Source organism: Phoca vitulina, unplaced genomic scaffold, assembly GCF_004348235.1.
Source record: "Phoca vitulina isolate PV1807 unplaced genomic scaffold, GSC_HSeal_1.0 scaffold34, whole genome shotgun sequence".
Taxonomy (NCBI): Eukaryota; Metazoa; Chordata; class Mammalia; order Carnivora; family Phocidae; genus Phoca; species Phoca vitulina.
In genome coordinates, this window is record NW_022589737.1 from 1,185,723 (window position 1) to 1,209,025 (window position 23,303).

At 46.0% G+C, this 23,303-nt stretch overlaps 1 protein-coding gene across 3 annotated transcripts in view; it reads right to left on the reverse strand.

Moving 5' to 3' along the window:
- Positions 1 to 16,722, reverse strand: part of FEZ1 (fasciculation and elongation protein zeta 1) — a 43,857-nt gene extending 27,135 nt beyond the window's left edge. For 2 of the 3 annotated variants that reach the window (XM_032426223.1, XM_032426221.1), the window contains exons 1-3: positions 16,568 to 16,722; positions 10,753 to 11,108; positions 2,016 to 2,115 (exon numbers count right to left, since the gene is read on the reverse strand). In XM_032426223.1, coding sequence (XP_032282114.1) covers positions 2,016 to 2,115; positions 10,753 to 11,063 — 411 coding nt within the window. In that variant the 5' untranslated portion in view covers positions 11,064 to 11,108; positions 16,568 to 16,722. Of the gene's footprint in view, positions 1 to 2,015; positions 2,116 to 10,752; positions 11,109 to 15,935; positions 16,220 to 16,567 lie in introns of those variants that run through there. The other variant, XM_032426222.1, reaches the window with a different exon arrangement.
- Positions 16,723 to 23,303: the final 6,581 nt, after the last annotated feature.

The following is a 23,303-nucleotide window of genomic DNA, read 5'->3' on the forward strand; positions in this document are numbered from 1 at the left end:
GGAGAGCCTGCATCTCCCTCTCCCTCTATCCCTTCCCCTCCCAGCCCCCCGCCCACGTTCATGTTTTCTCTCGCTCTATCTCAAATAAATAAATAAAATATTTTTTAAGAAAAAGACTATGTACATGTGTTACTTTGATTTAAAAGAGCAAAACACGACTCTCTTTGCTGTCATAATCCAACAGCTTCTATAATGTTTGATTACATTTCTTAGAGTCACAAGGACAAGCATAAAGAGGTTTGGGAACAAACACAACTGATTCTTGGCGATGAACCACTTAAGTAGAAGAAGAGCTATGAGGGCTTGCTCAAAGAAGCCTACCAGCTGTGTGCATTCAGCAAGTCAAGGGCACTGGGTTGGCCGCTCTCTTACAGGAATACAGAGCGCTGGTTAATCTAGCAAATCATTTAAACTGAGGTCAGTTAAAAGAGCTTCTACTGTAATGAATCCCGATAATAAAGGAGATGAAATAAAACAGCCTTAATCCATCCACTTTTGCTACCCTGTCATTTTCCCATGGGTTGGATGGAAGAAATTTCACAAGGAGTGGAACTCAAGATCATCCTTCTCAGGGTCATTTAATTTGCCCTGAAATATTAAACCTCTTGAGGGAAATCTGCAAATGAGGATAAATTAGAGACCTTATGAAGGGCAGGCTATCTTATACATCCTTTGGCTTAATCTACAAAATGAGTTGGAAAGGTGGCCAAAGAGATAACAAAGCAAAATCTGCCTTTTGCACCATGATGGACCTGATTTTATTTCAGTAATTAGATTTATTCCATGGTTGCCTCCTTGTCCTTTGCATCTGGGGTAAGGATATACATTAGCACCTGAAGAGAAAACAAGCAGTCGGGAGCCAGAACAGGACTTGGGACACAGCGTCCTGTATTCACACTGAGTAGGCTTGTCCCAAATCTCCTAGTGTCAAAGTCGCCACCTGACCTACCCCATCAGTGAAACCTTGAGGTTTTGAGAATTTTGGATTGCTAATTATTAAAAGAGTTAAGGATGTACAGCCACCTTTTCAACAAATCAGCCAACTGCTGATCTCTTTGCTGTGTTATTTGGGGCAATGATCTGCAGAAATATCGCCCAGTAAGGGAAATGTGTCTCTTGCTCTTTTACTTGGACTCAATTCTGGAGGACCTAGGAAGATGAGATCCACCTCCCTTTCCCTCATTTGCTGAGCCCACAGGGCGTAACAGCCCTTCCTGATAAGAAATTGTCAAATTTCCTGTACAGCTGAAACTAGAAAACCAAGCAAGGCAGAAATCGGCTTTTAGGAAGGACAGAGCTATTAAATGATTTTACTTTTCTATACGTAGATTCAGCTAGGAAGGGCCATTTGGATCTTCTGAAAGGTCACTCCTTAGCCCATGCAAATCAACTCAAAACAAGTATTCTCTTTATTCAGAAGCCTTTAGGCTACTTTCTTCTTTGGCATCAGTAAGCACAGAATGTGACTCAGGTTCAGCTGCTAAACGTCTTCTTGGTTGAGTCTATAACCGTCTCATTGGCCACTCTCCACTGAGTGGCCACCTCACTAATGTCTAGGCCCCAGCTTTGGTCATTTGCCAGGCTTTGACCTTGCCACAAATCTATCAGTATTTGCCATCTTGTTTTTGGTGGTACTGAACAGTTCATTTTAGATAGAAAAACTTGATTTTTTTTTTTTAATCATTATTATTTGAACACAAGAGAAGCCTGTTATGGTCACTCTCCTCCTCTTACTTCAGACCACCTTATTTTGCACGTTGCAGGACACAGATCAACCACAGAGTAATTTGCATTTACACTTTTTACGGATAGCCATTTGGATCACCTCGTATACACTGGATGTCCCCTCATCTTATTCTTCACCTCCTCCACAACTCCTGCCTTCCCAGCAAGGTTTTAGAGCTGTTGCTGAGCTTCATTACCTAATGGGGAAGACTGCTGAATTACTGAATGATTTTCTAACTGGAATCCACATCTTCTCAAGCCTTATTAAGTAAGGGGCCCCAGAGAGGTACCTCAATATCAGAGCTGTTGCCATTCAGAGCCTCCATGTTTGGGTCCCTCCAGTCTTCTGAGAGTGAAGGGATGTAATTCTCTGTCAGAGCATCCCAAACCCTGTAAACAAAGAGAAGCTCTTATTAGCGCACATCTGTGGCCTGGCCCCGCCTGGAGGAAGGAAGAGCTGGGCCAGTGGAGGAGAGAGGCTTCTGTGTGTGCCAGGCTGAGATCATCTGCCTTCCAGCATGCAAGAGCAAAGCAGCTTGGAAATGGAATTAGAGGCACTACCAGAAGAGAAAGAGCCAAGAGAATGGACCCTGGCCAGGGGTTTCAGCATGAAAGGTGCTTGCTTAAGAGAAGAGGGCTTTCTCCCCATTGAGGTATAAATGGTAGAGTCTACAATCAAATCACCTCTGGCAAAAAATAAATTGCCCCTGAAAATAAATCTGCCCCTCAACCAAATAGTTGATGTGTCATGAACCTAAGAAATGCCCATGTTGGAGGCGACTGGGTGGCTTAGTCGGTTAAGTGTCTGCCTTCGGCTCAGGTCATGATCCCAGGGTCCTGGGATCGAGTCCCCCATCAGGCTCCCTGCTCAGCAGGGGGTCTGCTTCTCTCTCTGCCTGCCGCTTCCCTGCTTGTGCTCTCTCTGTGTCAAATAGATAAATAAAATCTTTAAAAAAAGAAGAGAAAAGAAAGAAATGCCCATGTTGGAGGCACCTGGGTGGCTCAGTCATTAAGCGTCTGCCTTTGGCTTCAGGTCATGATCCCAGGGTCCTGGGATAGAATCCCACATTGGGCTCCCTGCTCAGTGGGAAGCCTGCTTCTCCCTCTTCCACTCCCCCTGCTTGTGTTCCCTCTCTCGCTTTGTCTCTGTCAAATAAATAAATAAAATCTTAAAAAAAAATACCCATGTTTCCTTTCCTTTCCTATGGGCAAAGAAGATTGAGAGAGAAGGAGGAAGACCATGATAGATAGATAGATAGATAGATAGATAGATAGATAGATAGATTAGATAGATAGAGGCAGGTGGATATCGGGGTAGATTTTCTGGCTGAATCTCATTAAGATCAGGGCCATCATAGAGTTTAGATGCATTTCAATTTCAGAGGCCTGCAATCTAAATGGTCAAGAATTAACTCCTTGACATGTAATGTAGCTAAGGGGATAATGCCAATGCTATTCCTGCTTACTTATTACCCAAAATGCTCTATTGAGCCCACAGGTGGCACAATGCCTCCCTCTAGCAATATAAGTCTCCGTCGTGGACACTCTAAGGCAAATATATGAAAGGAATCAATCAATACCCTCTAACAGGGGCGCCTGGGTGGCTCAGCCGGTTAAGCAGCTGCCTCCGGCTCAGGTCATGATCCCGGGGTCCTGGGATCGAGCCCCGCATCGGGCTCCCTGCTCAGCGGGGAACCTGCTTCTCCCTCTCCCTCTGCCTGTCTCTCTGCCTACTTGTTCTCTCTCTCTCTGTCAGATAAACAAATAAAATCTTAAAAAAAAAAAAAATACCCTCTAACAGTTGGTTTTTAGTGAGGGAAGATGGGGTTCCCTTTATTACATTTCTTTTAAAAATTCCGATATGTGCATTATAAGAAACCCTTTTCTACAATTCAGGTCATTTAACTCACTTATCTCAGAAAGAGTTCTTGGGGGTTAGGGGAAATTACCTAAAGTCACAAACTCTCACACACAGGAAAATAAACAAATGAGTCAACACTGAGAGATTAATGTAAATCAGTAAACCAAATTCCTAAAATAATGCCATCCAAGGTAGCCAGTGACGCTTGAGTTAATATTACCTAATGATAAATGAGGGCTCTATGCAATCTCCCTCAGGTGCCTACGCATGTCAAACATGAGCGATACCTATGAAAACAAGGTCTAAGAAAGTAAACTTTATTTAGATTGACTAATATAAAGAAACAGCCATTTAAAAATAAGCAACTACGTATACATATGGATCAAATTCAAAACATGACAAAATCCAGGGTAAGATGCTGAAAAGGTAAGTGCAGGATGGACAAGAGCACAGACACTCGAAATCTGGACAGGGGAGTGCTCTTAACACACGTAAAATCCAGAATGATATATGATTTATGGGCATAGAAGCAAAGAGATTTTTCGTAGTTGCGCAAGGTGTACAATCGGTCATGAAGCACATTGAAGGAACTCAAGAAAACACAATTTCATAGCCGTGCTTGGGTGATCCGCTTATTCGTTATTTTCCTACAATTACAAGAAAGCACTTTGAGAGGACTCATCAAGTGTTCATTAGACATCCATTCAGCAGGATTTCAGAGTCTGCTTCTTAAACATGGGTGATAATCCAATCTCCATCAGGCACCATTAGAGCTTCATTAATCCAGCCTAATGCTAAACGCCAAGTCTCAGTAGCATTCTAAAGCCAAGAGGCAAACATGATTTGCTGTCTCCAAGACAAAACTCCAAGCACCACACCCACGGGGAAGGCCAGCGGACCACTCCTTGCATCGCTGCGTTACATTCTCTGCTGCAAGAATCAACAACAAGCATGCGGGCATTGACCTTCGGATTTGTCCCCGCATCAAGTGCCTGGGAAAATGAAATTCAGCAAAGCCCAAAATAGCCAGGAGCCTTTTGTGCCTCTCCTAGGCTGGATAGAAGCTGGGAACTTTAATGAACTGCACACTTGCCAATGACCTTGAAACTGTGTGCATTCTTAAAATGACAAGTAGGGACTCTGTGAAATCACGTAGGGAGGGGCAACTTTTCTCATGTGAGCCTTCACTGACATGCTCTGGATTTCATCTTCTAATTCTAGATTTTTAGGGATGATTCCGTACACACTTGTCTCCTCAGGATTTCAAACGATCCTCATTCTTCCCTGTTTTGTCCGAATTTTCTTCTTCTTTTCTGAAGTACTCGTTCCCCTTTGAGGTTCATAAAGAACCTTTAAGATGGAGTGACTCTGTCTCCCTGTAATTGCTCACATACCTTCCCACACTCCCACATCCATTCAGTGCCCACGTAACAATAACAACACTAGCAGCCAACACTTCACGGGCATTGACTATAAGCCAGATACTCTTCTAAACCTTTCTGTGGATCAATTCATTCATGCCTCACAACTCTGTAAGGCAGATCCTAAGGAGAAAAAAACTGAAACAGAGAAGTCCGTTAACTTGTCCAAGTTCACACAGCCAGTGATTGCAGAGGTGGGATTTGAAACTGGGCAATATGGCTACAGAGCCTATATTCCTAGCCACATAACTATTCCGATTCTTTATAATTTTGTGATGGGCACTGGCACGGGCATGAGAATAATATACCAAGTTCCCAATCACAAGCTAGAACAGCAGTTCAGAAACCGGCTCTGCGTGAAAGATCTCTAACTACATTATCCTTGGACAGGATGCTTTCATCGGTCTACAAAAGGAGGAACGGTGAGGGCAGCGGGGGCCATGAGGGCTTCCGGTCTAGCTCTCCTGCCCCAGCGACGGTTAAATGGAAGCCAAAGGCAGAACACTCGCGGCAGGCGGCCAGCCATGGGAGCGAAGAGCCAGTGGTGGGAGGGAAAAACACAAAGCTTTTGTGAGGAAGAGAATGGGAAGGGCTTTCTTCCCGAGAGAGGCTATCTGTTCTCCCACAGCAGGGGCCTTGGGAATGAATATACTCCCTTTCATAGGCACCCTGAGGGGGACCGTGAAATTCTACTTCCCTGAGAAGCACCCCGCTACTTACTCTTATCTTGGGGAAGGGAGACTCTGAATGTTACCTCCTAGATCTGTTATCAAAGAGCCAAGATTAAACAGGTTGCCTCAATTCCTGTCATTATGCTGCCATGGCACCCGCGATTCAATTTGCTCTCTCAGTCCCTGTAATGACAGAAGAGGCTCTTCATGTGCGTGGTTTAGGGCCTGGGCTTAGTTAGGTGCCTATGGAACGGACTAAACTCTCTTTCACCATACAGGGCTGGGGATTCGGAAACGGACACTGGCAGAGTGAACGGACTGAGCAGGATGGGTTGTGACAGGACCCGAATACAAAGATCTGGGTCTACTGGCAACATGGCCACCAAGGCTCCGTGAGTCCTGCCCAGCCCCCAACACACACACACACACACACACGCACGCACACACATACACACACACGCACACGCACACACACGCACACGCACGCACCCCTCTTTGTACCTATTCTTGACAATATGGCAGGGAGCTAGCCTAGAGGGCTTACTAGAATTCCAATTTGATAACATTTCCCTTAATACCCTCAAGGCTGGCTCCTGCCCTCAGCCAGTGTTTTGTGTCCAGTCAAGCCGATAGCCACACTTGGCTGTGTGTTCACGTGAGTTTGTTAATACTTGTTTCGCAGTTAAGACTTAGGAATTATTATTAGCACATAATGGCTTTGAACAACTTTTTAGATTCTTTCAAGGACTTAACTGGAATCAATACTACCTCTGCCCTCTGGGGAAACCACCTCGGAGAAGAGAAATAACTTTCTTAAAAATCACTTATCCATCGGCTTTCCCTATCCTGAGTATTTGGTATTTACTTGTCTTCACCTTCAAGTATGGCTGACTACGGGGTATTTATTTACCGTGTGGATTTTATTTGATTTTAAGTTTTTACTTATTTAAGTCATCTCTACACCCAGTGTGGGGCTAGAACTCACAACCCCAAGATCAATAGTTTCATGCTCTTCCGACCGAGCCAGACAGGCGCAACCCCGTGTAGACTTTATTTTTAACACCTTTAACCCAATAATTCTATCTAAAGAACAGGAAACTGTGATTGTTCTCACATGTTTGGCCCCTCTGCATCCAGGGCCTATCACAACCCCAGTGAGGCAGGCGGTGGGCTGAGGTCCCTAAAGGGTCTCTGGCCTCCATATTCAATCTCTTATGACAAAGGAAAGGATGATCACACATGTGCAAAGAACAGATTCTGGAAGTTTCTAAACTTACAACCAGGAAATAGCTATTCAAATTTGACTCTCTTGTAGTATCTAGAACTTCCACGCCCTGACAAATCAGAGTTGACATCTCAGCCAATTCCCTATTGGCCAAATAGTTCCACATGAGAAGGAAAGAAATCCAAACTTTAAAGGGAATTACTGCACTCGCTTTATGACTTGTGCTATCTTTAAGGAGGTCAGTTTGACTAAGAATTTCACAGTTTTTGTTGTTTGTTGGTTTTTTTTAAAGATTTTGTTTATTTATTTGTCAGAGAGAGAGAGAGCAAGAGAGAACACAAGCAGGGGAATGACAGAGGCAGAGGGAGAAGCAGGCTTCCCGCCGAGCAGGGAGCCTGATGCGGGGCTCGATCCCAGGACCCCGGGATCATGACCTGAGCCGAAGGCAGACGCTTAACCGACTGAGCCAACCAGGTGCCCCCACAGCTTTTGTTTTATGTTTCTATTATTTAGCTCTAACCCAGCCAAAACACTTTCAGTCCATTTGTGGATGAAATACCCATCCCAATATCAAACCTAGGCAAGTTTATCACAAGCTATGCTCAGGAGAATCATAACCAGATTAGATATTAAATTATCTTTTTCCTTACTCCATCATAATTTTATAGTTTATAATTTTACTGTGTCTGGATAGGTATCTATAGGCAAAATGTGCAATTTAACTCTGATTTTTATTTTAAGTTGGAAAGGTTTAGATACATTGACCGCCTAGAAAGCGCAGTGTTAATTTCTCTGTTCCCGGCTTCCTCCCTCTATGCTATCCCCAAACTGTACCTTATCTCTAAGGAAATATTCAACCTTTGATCTTTTAGCTGAGGCAGTCAATGAGGCAGGCAAGTCAGAAAAATCAGGGTGAGCGGACCAATAACCCCATGTGATGGTAATTAACATTGAGTGGCCTCTGCTAATGTGCTAGAAGAGAGTAAGAACCTGCTCACTGGGCCTTCATCTTTAATGAGGCAGTGGGGAGCAGCGGCGGGCGGGGGAGGGTGGTTAGATAGGGAAGAAATGATTTGTTGGAAGCAAAAGGAATGGGACGCATCTTAAAATGTCATTTTCAGGGGCGCCTGGGTGGCTCAGTCGTTAAGCGTCTGCCTTCGGCTCAGGTCATGATCCCAGGGTCCTGGAATCAAGCCCCGCATCGGGCTCCCTGCTCCGCAGGAAGCCTGCTTCTCCCTCTCCCACTCCTCCTGCTTGTGTTCCCTCTCTTGCTGTCTCTCTCTATCAAATAAATAAAATCTTAAAAAAAAAATCAAAAGAAGAATAATATTTAAAAAAATAAATAAAATGTCATTTGCAGAGCACAGCCTGGGTGAGGTAAGGAACTAGGTTCTTTCCAAGTCCTTAGCCCCGCTTCATCAAGATTGAACTCTGGAGGTTTCCAAAATGAGGACCCACACAGTCGACTAGAGTTAAGTGACTAGCACAAGGTCACACAGTGAGTTAGCAAGAGTATGAAAATTATAATTCACAGTCTTTGTGTTTCTAGTTCATTGCACCAGGAATGAAAAAAATACTCTGTATAATAAAGCCCCAGAGCCATTCTTTTTAGACTTACAGAAGTTGAAAAAATTATAACAGGCTCAGAATTTAAGAATCAGTTTCAAACTTAAAATTGAATTAAAACACATGGCTCACAGTTACAGTACTGGTCACCAGAGTAAAATGTTCTCTCTGATCATGACTTCAGGCCAACATTAATTAAAAAGGAGAGAAGGAAATGGTGTGGATCTGGAAATGCATTACCTTCACCTACAAGGCCAGCCATAATGGCTCACCCAATTCATTCGACATTCAGTATTTCATTCAAAAAATATTCCTGGATTACTTAACACACAACCAAGCCCTATATTAGACATGGGGATATAATAGTGAATGAGACAGACAGACACAGAGCCCGGGTACACTCACAGGGTCATCAAGTCAGCAACTGCCTCCCACACAGGTCAGGCTCCCTTGTCTTGGACACGCCCTTTTACCCCACTTATTTATGGGCAACACTCCCCCCTCCCCCGGCTCAAGTTCAAGAGAAACCAAAAGCCCAATTGCTCCAGGGTTGCATTACAACTACTTGACGTTTCTTGTGTGATTCCTTAAGAACGACTGAGGCAGGGGCGCCTGGGTGGCTCAGCCGTTAAGCGTCTGCCTTCGGCTCAGGCCATGATCCCAGGGTCCTGGGATCGAGCCCTGCATCGAGCCCCGCATCGAGCCCCGCATCGAGCCCCGCATCGAGCCCCGCATCGAGCCCCGCATCAAGCCCCGCATCGGGCTCCCTGCTCCGCGGGAAGCCTGCTTCTCCCTCTCCCACTCCCCCTGCTTGTGTTCCCTCTCTCGCTGTGTCTCTCTCCGTCAAATAAATTAAAAATCTTAAAAAAAAAAATTGATGCATATTTTCTCTCTATAGGGAATTCAGGCCTGTTTTTATTAAGTGCCCAAAACACCCTTCTTTAATTTATGTACCAAATTAACCCCTTCTTGTTTTTCTAGTCATTCCTCAAACAGCACTTTTCTCAAAGCCCTTTTCTTGACTACAGTTAAGACCCCAGGAGGTGGCTAGTAAGTGACACAGGGACCCTGCCCCCTCAAAAGCCAGGTCACCTAATTATCACCTTTATTGTGCCCAAAGTAATTCCCTGGGCTCTCAGTTCAGTTTGTATGCTTTCTTGTTTGGACATATCTTAACATTTGTAGACGACTTTCCAGTCCTGAGGAGGGTTTGTAAACGGATGATTTTCATAATTCTGCTGTTTCTTGAAGCAAACTGTTCCAGTGACAGATTCCTCTGTCACAGTTAAATAATTTTTTCCTGGTCCTTATTTCTAGTATCTGGGTGGATTACTACTGATATAAAGAAAACTGAAGGGGTACCTGGGTGGCTCAGTTGGTTAAGTGTCTGCCTTCGGCTCAGGTCATGATTTCGGGGGTCCTGGGATGGAGCCCTGCATCAGGCTCCCTGCTCAGTGGGGGATCTGCTTCTCCCTCTCCCTCTGCCCCTCCCCACTGCTTGTGCTCTCTCTCATGCTCCCTCTCTCAAATAAATAAAATCTTTAAAAAAGGAGGGGCAACCCTCTCGGGTCCCCTCCTTCTTCGGGAGCTTTGTACTATCACTCAATAAACCTTGCTTTGCTGCCCACCAGTCTGCCCCATCTACCTCTTCATTCTTCGAAGCGGTGTGACCAAGAACAGTGGGCACCGAAGGAAAAAGTCCTGTAACATGTGCTTCTAGAAATTATTAAATGTATCCCTAAATTAGCCAGTCTGAAGAATGCTGTTATAACAAACAGTTCACCATTGTTTACCTCTTCGTTTTCCCCAGAAAGCAAGCATTCTAAGGGTTAAGAATTCTAATTAATGTATGTAATTAAAGGTACTAGAAATAATAAGGGAAACAGCTCCACATGCAAGCAAAGTAAAATGTGTGCTTTAATGAGGAAAAAGAAAGCCGTAGAAGGCTTGTGCAAAATAAATCTTTGGAAAGGAAAAAAAAAAGAAAACTGAAGATAGCAGACCCTAAAATGGATCATGCTCCTAAAATTCCATTTCGTATAAAAGAAAACCTATTTTCTAAAAATCTTTCATTCCGTTAAGGTTTCCATTTTAAGAAAGCTCTTCAGGTCACCGTTCAGGGACACAACAGTATAATGTCAGCAATTACCGGGGCCCTGCCCCACCACAGAGAAGTCTAAGTGATATGCCACGAGCCCACGGACAGAAACCAGTTCTATGTCAAGGAGCCCCAGACTACGGGGCTCGCGTCTGAAGCAACAGAGGGCAATTAAGACTTCTTACTCCTCGTCCTGCAGGGTCTCCTCCTCCTCCTGGATCTGGAACTGGTTCTTCACGGGAGCGAGTGTCTCCGTCTTGGCGTTGTAGTTCCGAAAGCAGACATTGAGCTTCTCGTCGAATTCGTTCACGAGGTCCTCCATGGACTTGAAGCTGATTATTTCGGAAGAAAAATTCTCCAGCTCAGAGAGGGAGGGGTCCTCTAGATGGTGGGGAGATGAGCCATAGAAACACTGTGGTTTCTCCTCCCGGTCCTCTGAGCAGCAGGGCCGAAGGTCCTCGAACTCTTCATCCAGACTCACCAGGGGGGCCTCCATTCTTGCCCAGCGATAGGACAAGGGCAACTCTCAGGACTCGTTTATCTAGGAGAAATAAACAAGGTAACGTGAGCTGGGACTGGGCTTTTGTGCCAGCCCTGCTGAGGAGCCATAACCAGGTAGTCCCTGACTCTGGATCCCTCTGAAAACGAAGATTCCACTTTCCAGGTATCCATCACTGCTGCTCACTGTTATACACGTGAAGCGTTCAAACACTGTCGTCAGTGTGAATAACCTAAGAGGAGTAAACTTTGGAGACATGCCTGCTTCCAGTTCCCTGCTCCAAAAGACAAAGCACAGTGGTTTAAGATGCAGCCCCTGGACCAGACTGCCTAGGTTTGCATCCTGTTCGGACCCTTACCAGTTGCAACCTGACAACTTACTTAACTCTCTGTGCTTCCTTTTATTTTTTTCTCAAGACAGAAATAATAATCTGCAAGGGATCATCTTAAGGGTTAAGGGAGTAAACCCAGGTAAGTGCTTAGAACAGTGTCTGGAAGATAATAAACATCATTGTTGTTCCATACGTTCTCCGTTTAATATTATTATTATTATCATTATCATTATTATTATTATTACCATAGGTCCACATCCTTAACCACATGCTCTGAAAACCAGAAGTCTTTCATAACTTATTTGGTGGCAAAACCTGACCTGACCTCACTTGGCAACTAAAGCTGATCTACATGAATATAAAGTTGCTTATGGTTTTAATTTATCCCATTTAGTGTGTTTTGCTGCAGAAATATTAATGTTTTTAATTATGGTGATTGCTGCCCCAATCCCCAGGAGGTGATATGCAGAATATGCACTCTATTACTGCTTTCTAAAATGCCTGGCCCCAAGGGTTTTGGAGAGGGATTCATGGACCTGGGTATTACTATCAATAAATACATCATAGACCAATAGAGACTTTCAAACAAGCACCTGAGCTTTTCTAAGATACAGAGCTTCTGTCTGGGGCTAAAGGAATGGATCAAATGATTGGTTATCCTGACAGAGAGAGACCCAAATACCCATGCGCTGCAAGGCCAGCCTCCATAACCATCTCGGGCACCCCCCGCTGAAAGGCTGCATACTCGGGCCTGCTTTCTTTTCCATGGCTCTCGGTCCTCCTCATACACTGCCTTCAACTGTGATTTATCCAACCATGTGGATATCCAAGCCCTTCCTCAGTTTTAATGTAAATTCCTCAGGGGGCACAGACGTCCTCTGGACATCACGCATGGCTCCTAGCAACCTCTGGCATGCAGCTAGGCAATCAATTAATATGCGCTCATTGAAAAATGATCATCTGTCCCCCACATACATTTTCTCATTTTTCCATTTCAGCAGCCCAGCATTATTGTCTATCATACCCTTCCTTACATACCCCACTTTCTTCCCTGTAAAATGCAAAGGTAACCAAACTTTTCTCTCCTGTCTGTGTGATTACTGGTCCAGTTAGATGCTGAAATTGGAACCACCACCTGAGGAGAACCGGACAGACAGCAAAAACCAGGGGTTTTGCCCTGCAAGTGCCGTTCTCCCTCTCTGTCTATAAAACTTAAACTCTAAATAAGTGAGGCAAAGGTCATGCCAGGCGAGGACCTAGCCAGCTCTTACTGGGATTCTCCTGGAATTAAGCCAATTACCATCACATCCCATCAAAACATATTCTAAGTATTTATGGCTCGCAAAGGCAACATGATAAGATATCAAGATAAAGAGATATAAAAGCAGATGATATCTTGGCAAGAACATATGCTCAAGAGCCAAACAGACCTGCCAATGTGTGGCTAAGTGACAAGCATCATGAGTCCTGTTTTTCTCATCTGTTAAAATATGAAGGTGTTGGTGTAGAGCTAATAGCTTGCAAGTTAATTTTAATAACTTATTAATGATCTTAATTTTAATAATATATTTTAATAATGTATTTCATTTAATCCAATATATCTAAAAGGTTGCCTTTCAAAATGTAATCTATATTTTAAAATATTAATGAAACAATTTACATTCTTTTTTCATACTAAGTCTTTGAAATCCAGTGTGTATTCACCGTACATTTCCATTTAGACTAGCCACAGGTGGCCTATGGCTACCATATTGGACAATGCAGCTATAAAACAATACACAACTAATTGCCAATTATTGACTACAGTTAAGACCCCAGGAGGTGGCTAGTAAGTGACACAGGGACACTGCCTTCTCCTGAGGATTCTTCATCTAGGGTCTATAGACCCCTAAAAGGGCTCTTTGAATATAACTATATTTCATGCACTTAAAAACATATTTGGAGGAGAATCCCATAGGTTTCTCTACATTGCCAAAAGGGCCAATAGCACAAAAAAGATTGAGAATCCCTGAGTGCCAAAGTAAGTTGAGAAAAGATCACAGAGTATAACAGGGAGCAAGAAAAGGCTTTACAGGTGAGGGATTTGTGTGGGCTAGAGCGGGACTCTGATGGTTAAGAGCCTGGACTCCAGGTTCCCCTCCTGATCCTATCACTTCTTAGGTGTGAGACTTGAGCAAATTATCAGCCTCTGATAAATTTGTGCCTCAGTTTCCTCATCCATAAAATGAAGTTTAAAATAGTATTTAGGGGCGCCTGGGTGGCTCAGTCAGTTAAGCATCCCACTCTTGGTTTGGGCTCCGGTCATGATCTCAGGGTCATGAGATGGAGTCCCACATCGGGCTCCATGCTCAGTGGCGAGTCTGCTTAAGATTCTCTCTCTCCCTCTCCCTCTGCTCCTTTCCCTGCTCATGCTCTCTCTCTCTCTCTCTCTCTCAAATAAATAAATAAATCTTTAAAAAAAATAAAATAGTATTTAAGTTGAAGGTTATTTTGTAGAATAATGAAGATAATCTTTGGAAGTGCTAAGCACAATGTACGGCATATGTAGTGGCCAATAAATGTCAATGAATTTAGGAAAATGAGGATAACTCAGTTTCATGGAAATGTAGGGGGAGGGTGTTTCAAGTAAAAAAAAAGAAAAAAATTCCCCCTGCCATGACAGTCTATGTGCAATGCTCCAAATGTTGATCAAATGGGAGAACTATTGCTGAATAAACTTTATCACCTTTTTTTCGATTTTATTTGGTCAGTTTCTTGGAACACTGGCCCCATTTCAGAGAGACATGAAAGCTAACCAGCTGATGTTCCAGATATTTACACTTCCTTTAAATCTGTACTCTTCTCTAAAACAGAAGGGGGAGCCGGAAAGAGTAAGCAATACCAGTGGGGTGCTAGTTTGAAATGGCACAGTCTATACTATTAACCAGCAACAAGAGAGCAATCTATCCAGAATCTAAGACAAAGATTGAGATTTGGGTGTTGGCAACAGGAGGATTATGCGGAAAGCACCTATCCTCAGCCCAGGCAGCCTCTGGAGAAAATGGATTCACCTAGATGATTATAAAAGAAGAACGGGATATCACAGCTCCAGAGTTCAGAAACATGGTCATCTCAACAATCCACAATGTAGCCTGATTTCTTTTCATTGACTCACAACCCAGGAGCCAAGCAGCTCTGGATGAATGACCACCTGGAGATGAAACAAAAACTAAAAGCCTGCACTGGAAACTGAAAGTTACTCAACACCCAAGCTGAGCCAGGTATTTGTAGAAAGACCCCAGGCTGTGGCAGAGGCCATGAGAGCCTGACTCAAGGAAGGGCCTCTGGGTTGGCGCTGGCCACCCTTCTGGAACCGGTGCGCCTTCTGTCCTTCATTTAGCTCACTTTCTTTGGCTCTTCTCCCTTGGTGAGGTGCCTTTGCACCCCCACTGAAATGTCCTACTCTTGCATCCTGACAGGCTCGGCCCTGTCTTCACTCCCAACTCATCTCAGAGTCCTCCTCCCTGAAAAGCTAGGGTTAATACAATTCAGAGCTTATCCTCTGTCTCTACGCTTCCCAAACCAACTTTTAAAAAAAGGCAGGCAGGAAGAATGGCAGGGAAAGGGAACCGCAGAAGGGTCACCTTGCCTTTTTCTCTGTATCCTAGAACACAGTGCAAGGCTATAGTTTATGTCCTATAATCTATTCCATTTACTTTGGCTCCCGATAGATGGTATAATTTGGAAAAGAAAAGACGGCTCTGAGCTTAACAGAGACCGGGTAGGAGACACAGAAGCCTCTCCCTTGCAGCGTAATGATGCAGCTTGGGGCTGCAGTAACAAATTTTCTCTCCCTGCTTTGCTGAGCTGAGCAGAGTGAAGCGGGAGCAGAGGAGAATTCACCATGCCTCCCCCTGCTGGGCCTCTGCACCTCCACAGAGGCCCCATTCCATCTCCCCCTTCTTCCTATTACCTGTCCCATAGATCAGTTGATTTCTAGCCCCTCACCCGCCTCATCCCTAAAATCTGCCCTGCACTGATCCACCGCAGTTGTCCCACTGCTGCTCAGCAAAACCAGCCAGGACACAGGACTGTGCCAGCTTCCCATTTCCGCAGAAAGAGTATTTCGTTGCATATAAGTCAGCAATCCCTTTGCGGTTCTGCTTCCCCCTCTTTCCCCTCCTCCTGCTGCTCCGTTCACCCTCATTTCACATCCCCCTCTCCACCCCCACCCCCCCGCCCGGGTCTGTTGGGGTAAAGAAAGGCTTTTCCAAGCAGCACAATGGCTGGCGCTCCAAGAAAGCTGGGCTCACCCCGCGCAGGCCGCACACATACTCCACGGCCCTTTGGCCAAACAAGAGCGGGACACGGGAGTGGCAGGGAGCTCCGGGGGTGTCGAGCGGCGAGAAGGGAAGGGATAGGCAAAAAAGAAGAGAGGGCTGGAATAACACGCCCGTCCTGGGGCTCTGTCAAGCCTCGCGCCCCAGAGCCCCAGAGGCCCTGGGCCCACCGGAGGGCAGCGCCCCCACAGCCACCACCACCCTCGTCCTTTCTCCGACCTGGTCCGTAGTAAAACAATCGTTCCCGCAGCGTCTGCGGCAGCTGAGAGAGGTTCTGACACTGCAGGAATGCATGGTCCTGGGGACAGGCTCGGCACCCCAGGGAGGGGCACGGGCGGGTGCGGGCTCAGGCTCTTAGGCGCATAGATGACTCTGGGGCGTTGAAGAGTAGCCGGACCAGATAACGGTCCAGGGAGGAGGTACAGACCCACTGCCCCACACCATCGGGCAGCGTTCCCGGTTCCCCCGGCCCCCAGACCGCGCCGCGCCTCCCTTTTCTCTCTCTCTCTCTCTCTCTCTCTCACACACACACACACACACTCGCACGCACACGCACGCCAGGCCTGGCTGGGGGGCCGAGGCTCTGATCTGATGATGCTTGAAGTGCCCATCATCCCACAGCTCCCGACCCGGGCGCTGCGCTCCCGTGAAGGGCTGGGCAGGAGGGCGACGGCCTCGGGGCTCTTCCGTTCCGATTCCAGGATGGGACGGGCTGCGGGCGCGGGGCTTCGGCACCCCCCGACCTGCTGGCCGAGAAGCCGGAGTCGCGGGGCCCCTCCTTCTCCACCCCCGTCCAACCCCCACCCACGGCAGTGGGTCAGCCGGGCTAAGGTCGCCCCCCGCGACGGCACCTGTCCGGGTCCTGGCGGAGGGAGGCGGATCGCGGGGCTCAGCGGGACACCCCCATCCACGGGCCGCGGGGAGCGGCCGGAGCACAGCGCGGCGGCGGCGGCGGCGGCGGCAGCGGCAGCGGCGAGCCAGCGAGCGCTCCCCCCGCAGCTCGGCCGGCGCCCGGCTCCGCTCCCCTCCTCCACCCCGCCCCCTCCGCCCCCTCCCCGCGCTCGTGCCCGGGCGCTCGGGGGCGCGCCCGCGCTCGGGCACCGGCCCGCTGGCACGCGCCGGGCCGGACGTCATCTCCTCATTAGCATTCCGAGGCTTCCCTGCAGCATGTGGCCTGCCTTTATTAATATTTATGACTTACTATTTCTCCCCCCTCTAACATTGGACGTTCTGCTTCCCTCATGAATATTCAGAAGCTCCAAGATGTGTGCGTGCAGTAACTCTCAACACGGATACCTCACAGCGCCTGACACTGTAGATTCTCCATAAATACACAGGCAGGTGGCTGAGTGGATGGGCAGGCGGATGCCCTCAAACACACCAAAGACTCCCTTGGACTTTTTTGGGCTCTGACTCACTCTACTCTAATGGAGACCGAGGTGGGCAAGCTGAGCGATGCCTGCCAGCCCAAACCCAGTTCAAACCTCAAGCCAAAAGTGATAAAGGCGTTTACCGCCCCAAGATGCAGGATGAGAGCTGGATCCAGGCTGATAAAGCTGAGTGAGGTTTCTGGCACAGGAGGACTTGAGGTAATAGAGGATAATTCACCAGGGGATTATAAGGAAGGACCCTGGGGTCTTATGAAAATTAACTCCTCATTCATTTATCTTGTCCACTATGCATAAGTCTGTCCTTATGGATGCTGTCAATGCAAAGTAATTCATGAAAGCAGCTAACTAAAAACACAGGCTCTGCAGATATCAATGGAAGGCACCTGATGAGCATGTCTGCTTGGAGAACCCAAATACTTTGGTCAAGTTAGAGATGAAGTCAGATCAACTGGCTGAAGTGTGGTGAAGGACCCCTGGGCAACGCTGAGAGGTTCAGCTGAAAGCAGCTGGAGCCCTTTTTTTGGCTCATTTATGCATTCATTCCACAGACATTTCAATCATGAGACAAAGGTGGAGCAAGGGAATAAGGTCCCACTGAGAGGAAAGGAAGAGTTGGTCACTTTGCCCTTCAGGCGGCATCAACCAGATAGAGTGGGGAAAAAAGAAGGTGGTTAGGGGCACCTGGGTGGCTCAGTCCGTTAAGCATCTGCCTTTGGCTCAGGTCATGATCCCGGGGTCCTGGGATCAAGTCCTGCACCAGGCTCCTTGCTCAGAGGGAAGCCTGCTTCTCCCTCTGCCCCTCCCCCTGCTCATTCTCTCTCTTTCTCTTTCTCTCTCTCAAATAAATAAATAAATAAATATCTTTAAAAAAAAAAAAGGAGGTAGGTAAAAGGTCCCTGAGTCGGGGCACCTGAGTGGCCCAGTCAGTTAAGGGTGAGACTCTTGATTTCAGCTCAGGTCATGATCTCAGGGTCGTGGGATGGAGCCCTGGGTTGGGCTCCTCGCTGGGCATGGAGTCTGCTTGAGATTCTCTCTCTCCCTCTCCTTCTGCCCTTCCCCCACTCTCTCTAAAATAATTTTTTTAAAGATTTTATTTATTTATTTGACAGAGAGAGACACAGCGAGAGAGGGAACACAAGCAGGGGGAGTGGGAGAGGGAGAAGCAGGCTTCTGGCTGAGCAGGGAGCCTGAGGTGGGGCTAGATCCCAGGACCCTGGGATCATGACATGAGCCGAAGCCAGGTGCCTAACGACTGTGCCACGCAGGTGCCCCCCTAAAATAAATCTTTAAAGAAAAGGGGGGGAGGTTGAGTGGCTCAGTCGGTTAAGCGTCTGCCTTCAGCTCAGGTTGTGATCCCAGGGTCCTGGGATCGAGTCCTGCCACATCGAGCTCCTTGCTCAGCAGGGAGCCTGCTTTTCCCTCTGCCCGCCACTCTCCCTGCTCGTGCTCTCTCTCTCTCACACACAAATAAATAAATAAAATCTTTAAAAAAATAAAAATAAAATAAAATAAAATAAAATAAATTTTTTTTAAAAGGGTCCCCTGAGTCTACTTTGTTGGGATGATAACTCAGTTCTGTGACTTAGGCGAGTTAACCTTCTTGTGCCTCATTTCCTCATCAGTAAAATGAGGATAAATAAATAGCACCCACCTCTGAGGCCTGTCGTAGGATTAGAGTTAATATATGTAAAGTACTTTCAGGCACAATAGAAGGCACTATGTAAGTCTTGGCCATTATCCTCTTTAGGAGAAGCTTGGGGACACTGTACCAGAGGCCACCTTCTGTCCTGATCTTCAAAGCATGGGACTCACAGGTTTGAGAGAGGTTTTCGAGGAAGCACAGCAAAGTGATAAAGAGCTTGGGCTTTGCAGAAAATTTAGGGTCAAACCCCAGTGTTCTGTGTATCAGCTGGTGACCCTGTACAAGGTACTTACCAGCTTTGAGCCTCAGTTTCCTCATCTGTAAAGTGGGGATTCCAATATCTCCTACAAGGTTGTTGTGCAGATTAAATAAAATAATGCACGCAAAATGCTTAACATAGTACCTGACATATAGTAAGTATTCAATAAGGGAATTCTGTTGTTCTTATTTTTGTGAGGATTTAAAGGAACTAGAAGCTGACGACTGATACTCTAAGCATCTGGAATGAGATTGTCCTAAAACACAAGCAAAGTTATTCTTCCAGCAAATATTTCTTTCATTTAATTGTGGTAAAAAACACACAACATAAAATTTACCATTTTAACCATTTTTAAATGCACAATCCAGTGGCATTAAGTACCTTCACATTATTATTGCCGTCATCACCTCTATCATCCCAAACTGAAACTCTGTATTGATTAAATAATAAATCTCCATTCCTTCTTCCCTGCACACCCTGAAACCACCACGCAACTTTCTGTCTCTATGAATTCGACTATTCTAAGTTTGTCCTTTTGTGTCTGGGTTATTTCACGTAGCATATGTTTTCAAGGTTCATCCATGTTGTAGCATGGGTCAGAATTTCATTCTTTTTTAAAATGGAATGATGTTCCATGGTGTGGATATACCACATTCTGTTTTGTTGTGTTTTAAGATTTTATTTATTTAATTGACAAAGAGAGACACAGTGAGAGAGGGAACACAAGTGGGGGAGTGGGAGAGGGAAAAGCAGGCTTCCCGGGAGCAGGGAGCCCAATGAGGGGCTCGATCCCAGAACCCTGAGATTAGAACCTGAGGCGAAGGCAGTCGCTTAACGACTGAGCCACCCAGGCGCCCCTGTTTATTTTTTTTTTGTAAAGATTTATTTATTTATCTGAGAGAGAGAGAGAGAGAAAGTGAGTGCGTGAGTAGGGGGAAGGCCAGAGGGAGAAGGAGAGAGAGAATCTCAGACTCCCCGCTGAGCAGGGAGCCCAACTCAGGGCTCGATCCCAGGACCTTGAGATCATGACCAGAGCCAAAATCAAGAGTCGGACGCTTAACTGACTAAGCCACCCAGGCACCCCTAGCTGAGGAGATTTTTAAAGGGTGAAAAATGTGGCCCAGCATCTCCTTGCTAAGCTTAGGGTAAAATGCAATGAGGAATGGTGGCCTGGACCCCCTGCACTCCTATGCATTGTGTTGCACATAAGGTTTCTGAGAATTTTATCCCAACAGAAACACTGCCAGCCTGGGCCAAAAAGATCAGGGATGGGATGAAATGAAGGAAGACTGTTCGACTTCTGAAATCCACAGTCAGGAAACAGGCTGATTGAGGCACTCGGCTGCCAACACCCGGTATCCTCCAAGAAGAAGGAAGAACAACTCTGAAGGCAGCGTGGCTGCCCTGGACCTGCACGATGGCGCTCTGAGGCACAGAGGATCATTCTCAGGCCTTGAAACCTCATGGAATTTGCCCTGCTGGGTTTCAAGCTTGCTTTAAATCACTGGTCCTTTTCCTCCTACCACTTTCTCCCTGTCCCTGTCTGTCCTACCCTTGTATTTTAGAAGCCAACCAGTTCCACTGGTCCATAAAGGGAGGGCAAGTTTGCTCCAGGGGGTATCACACCCACTATCTCACCCATACCTGATTTAAGGATCACATTTGGAACTTTTTGAGTGGATGACATTTTGATGAGATCTAGAGTTAATGTTGAAATGGGTCAAGACTTGGGAATGTTGGAATGGAATGAATGTATTTCGCACAAGAGGACCAGAGGGCAGACTGTAGTGGGTTGGGTAGTGTCCCCCCAAAACTCATGTCCATCCATGTCTTAGTCCATTCAGGCTGCTATAACCAAGTACCACAGTCTGGGTGGCTTATAAACAACAGAAATTTATTTTTAGTGCTTATGGAGGCTGGAAGTCCAAGAGCATGGTGCCAGAATGGTTTCCAGGGAAGGTTCTCTTCCGGGTTGCAGATGGCCATTTTCTGACAAAGTAGAAGGAGCTAGGGATCTCCCTTGGGCCTTTATAAAGGCACTGATCCCATTCATGAGGGCTTCACTTCACCCATGAGGTTCCCAAAGGCCCCACCTCCGAGTACCATCACAGTGGCCATTAGGTTTCCAACCTGTGACTTTGAGGAGGACACAAAAATTCAGACCCTAACAACCCCAAACTGTAGAATGTGACCTTACTTGGAAATAGGGTCTTTGCATATGTAATTAATTAAGATGAGATCATACTGGATTAGGGTAAGCCTGAAATCCAATAACTTGGTGACATTGTTAAGGCCGTCCCAAGAAACTAATACAGAATCCCAGAAGAAATATATGAGATAATTCAACATTCAACTCATATTAAAACCTCCTATGTGCAATCCATGTAAAGCTTTGGCACAGGACCTAGCAAATTGTAAGTGCTCAATAAGTGCTGCTTATATGTTATTGTTAAAAGTTTCAAAAATCTTCCTTAGGGTAGATAGGTAGAGCTATTCCCACCTCCCAACCTCTCCAGAGTTAGTCCAATTTTATTTATACATACTAAGAGCTTTTAGAACTTAACGAGAGTTTCCAAGCAAATGACACTCCCATTAGACAAAGTGATCAGTGCTTTAAAGAAGATATAAAGTGCAGAGTTTTAAGGGATTTTATTCGGGTGCCTGGGTGGCTCAGTTGGTTGAGTGACTGCCTTTGGCTCAGGTCATGATCCTAGAGTCCCGGAATCGAGTCCCGCATCGGGCTCCCCGCTTAGCGGGGAGTCTGCTTCTCCCTCTCCCACTCCCCCGTCTTGTGCTCTTTCTCTCTCTCTCATTCTCTCTCTCAAATAAATAAATAAAAACTTTTATTTTAAAGATTTTATTTATTTATTTGAGAGAGAAACCTCACGTGGGGGCATGAGCACAAGCGGGGGGGAGGGGCAGAGGGAGGGGGAAAAGCAGACTGCTCGCTGAGCAGGGAGCCCCACCAGGACTTGGGACTCGGGACTCGGAACTCAGGACCCCTGGATCATGACCTGAGTGCAAGGCAGGCGTTTAACCGACTGAGCCACCCAGGCGCCCCAGATATAAAGTGTTTTAAACAAAGTTCTACGGGGCGCCTGGGTGGCTCAGTCGTTAAGCGTCTGCCTTCGGCTCAGGTCATGATCCCAGGGTCCTGGGATCGAGTCCCACATCGGGCTCCCTGCTCGGCAGGAAGCCTGCTTCTCCCTCTCCCATTCCCCCTGCTTGTGTTCCTGCTCTCGCTGTGTCTCTCTCTGTCAAATAAATAAATAAAATCTTACAAAAAATAAAAATAAAAATAAATAAACAAAGTTCTATGATTGCTATGTGATGGTGGGGAAAAGAGCAGGGTGTATGTCGGAAACCCTCAGGGCAGGTTTGCTCAAGCTCAGCACTGTTGATATTTGGGCGATTGCTGTTGGAGGCTGTGCTGTGTGTTGCAGGAGGCTTAGCAGCATCCCTGGCCACTAGGTGGCAGTAGTACCCCCCCAGTTGTAACCAACCAAAAATGCTTCTGGATTTCAAGTGACCCCTGGAGGGGAAAATCACAAAATCACCAGAGTCAAGAACCGCCGCCTTAGACATAGGTCTTTCAGGGGTAAGTGAATGTTCTGCTAGCTCAGGGCTGCGTTTCCTACAGAGAGAACTAGCAGAGCCAAAGCTTGGGTTATTTGGAAAGGTATACATGTGCCTTTTAAGTAAGAAAAACTTGAGGCTGATCATAGGTTCAAACTGCTGGTTGTGGGAAATACAGGGTAAATAATAATGCTGGAATCACACTAATACTATTCTAGGGGCTGATTTTAGTCCCTGAACTGAACTTATTTTAGTCCCTAGTTTACTTGATATAATCAAAGAATCTTGGAGAATATAGAGCATTTAAAGGTCATCTAATCTAACCTCCCACCTGACTCAGAAACCAATATCCCTCTTGGGTGATGTTAGATGCCTCCTGTGATGAGAAACCTGACCTTGCAGGGTAGCACATTCCTTTTTGATTTTTGTTTTTTTGTGTGTGTTTTTAATGGCTTTCAAGGCTAGAAACAGCTTGTTATTGTTAGAAATTCAGTGACAGCATGATATGGATTGTGCTCGTTCTATCTGATTTTCCTTAGAAGGATCCCTCTTGAAGAAGCCAGTTTTCCATGGCATTCTGGAAATGAGCTGCTGAATCTTTTTTGAAAACCTACATCAATCACAGCCCAGCAAATAAAGATGAGCTCATAGCTGTGAACATTTTAAGGCTGCTTGATTTTTTCAATCACTGGTAGCTCTCAAACACCAACATTCATTTT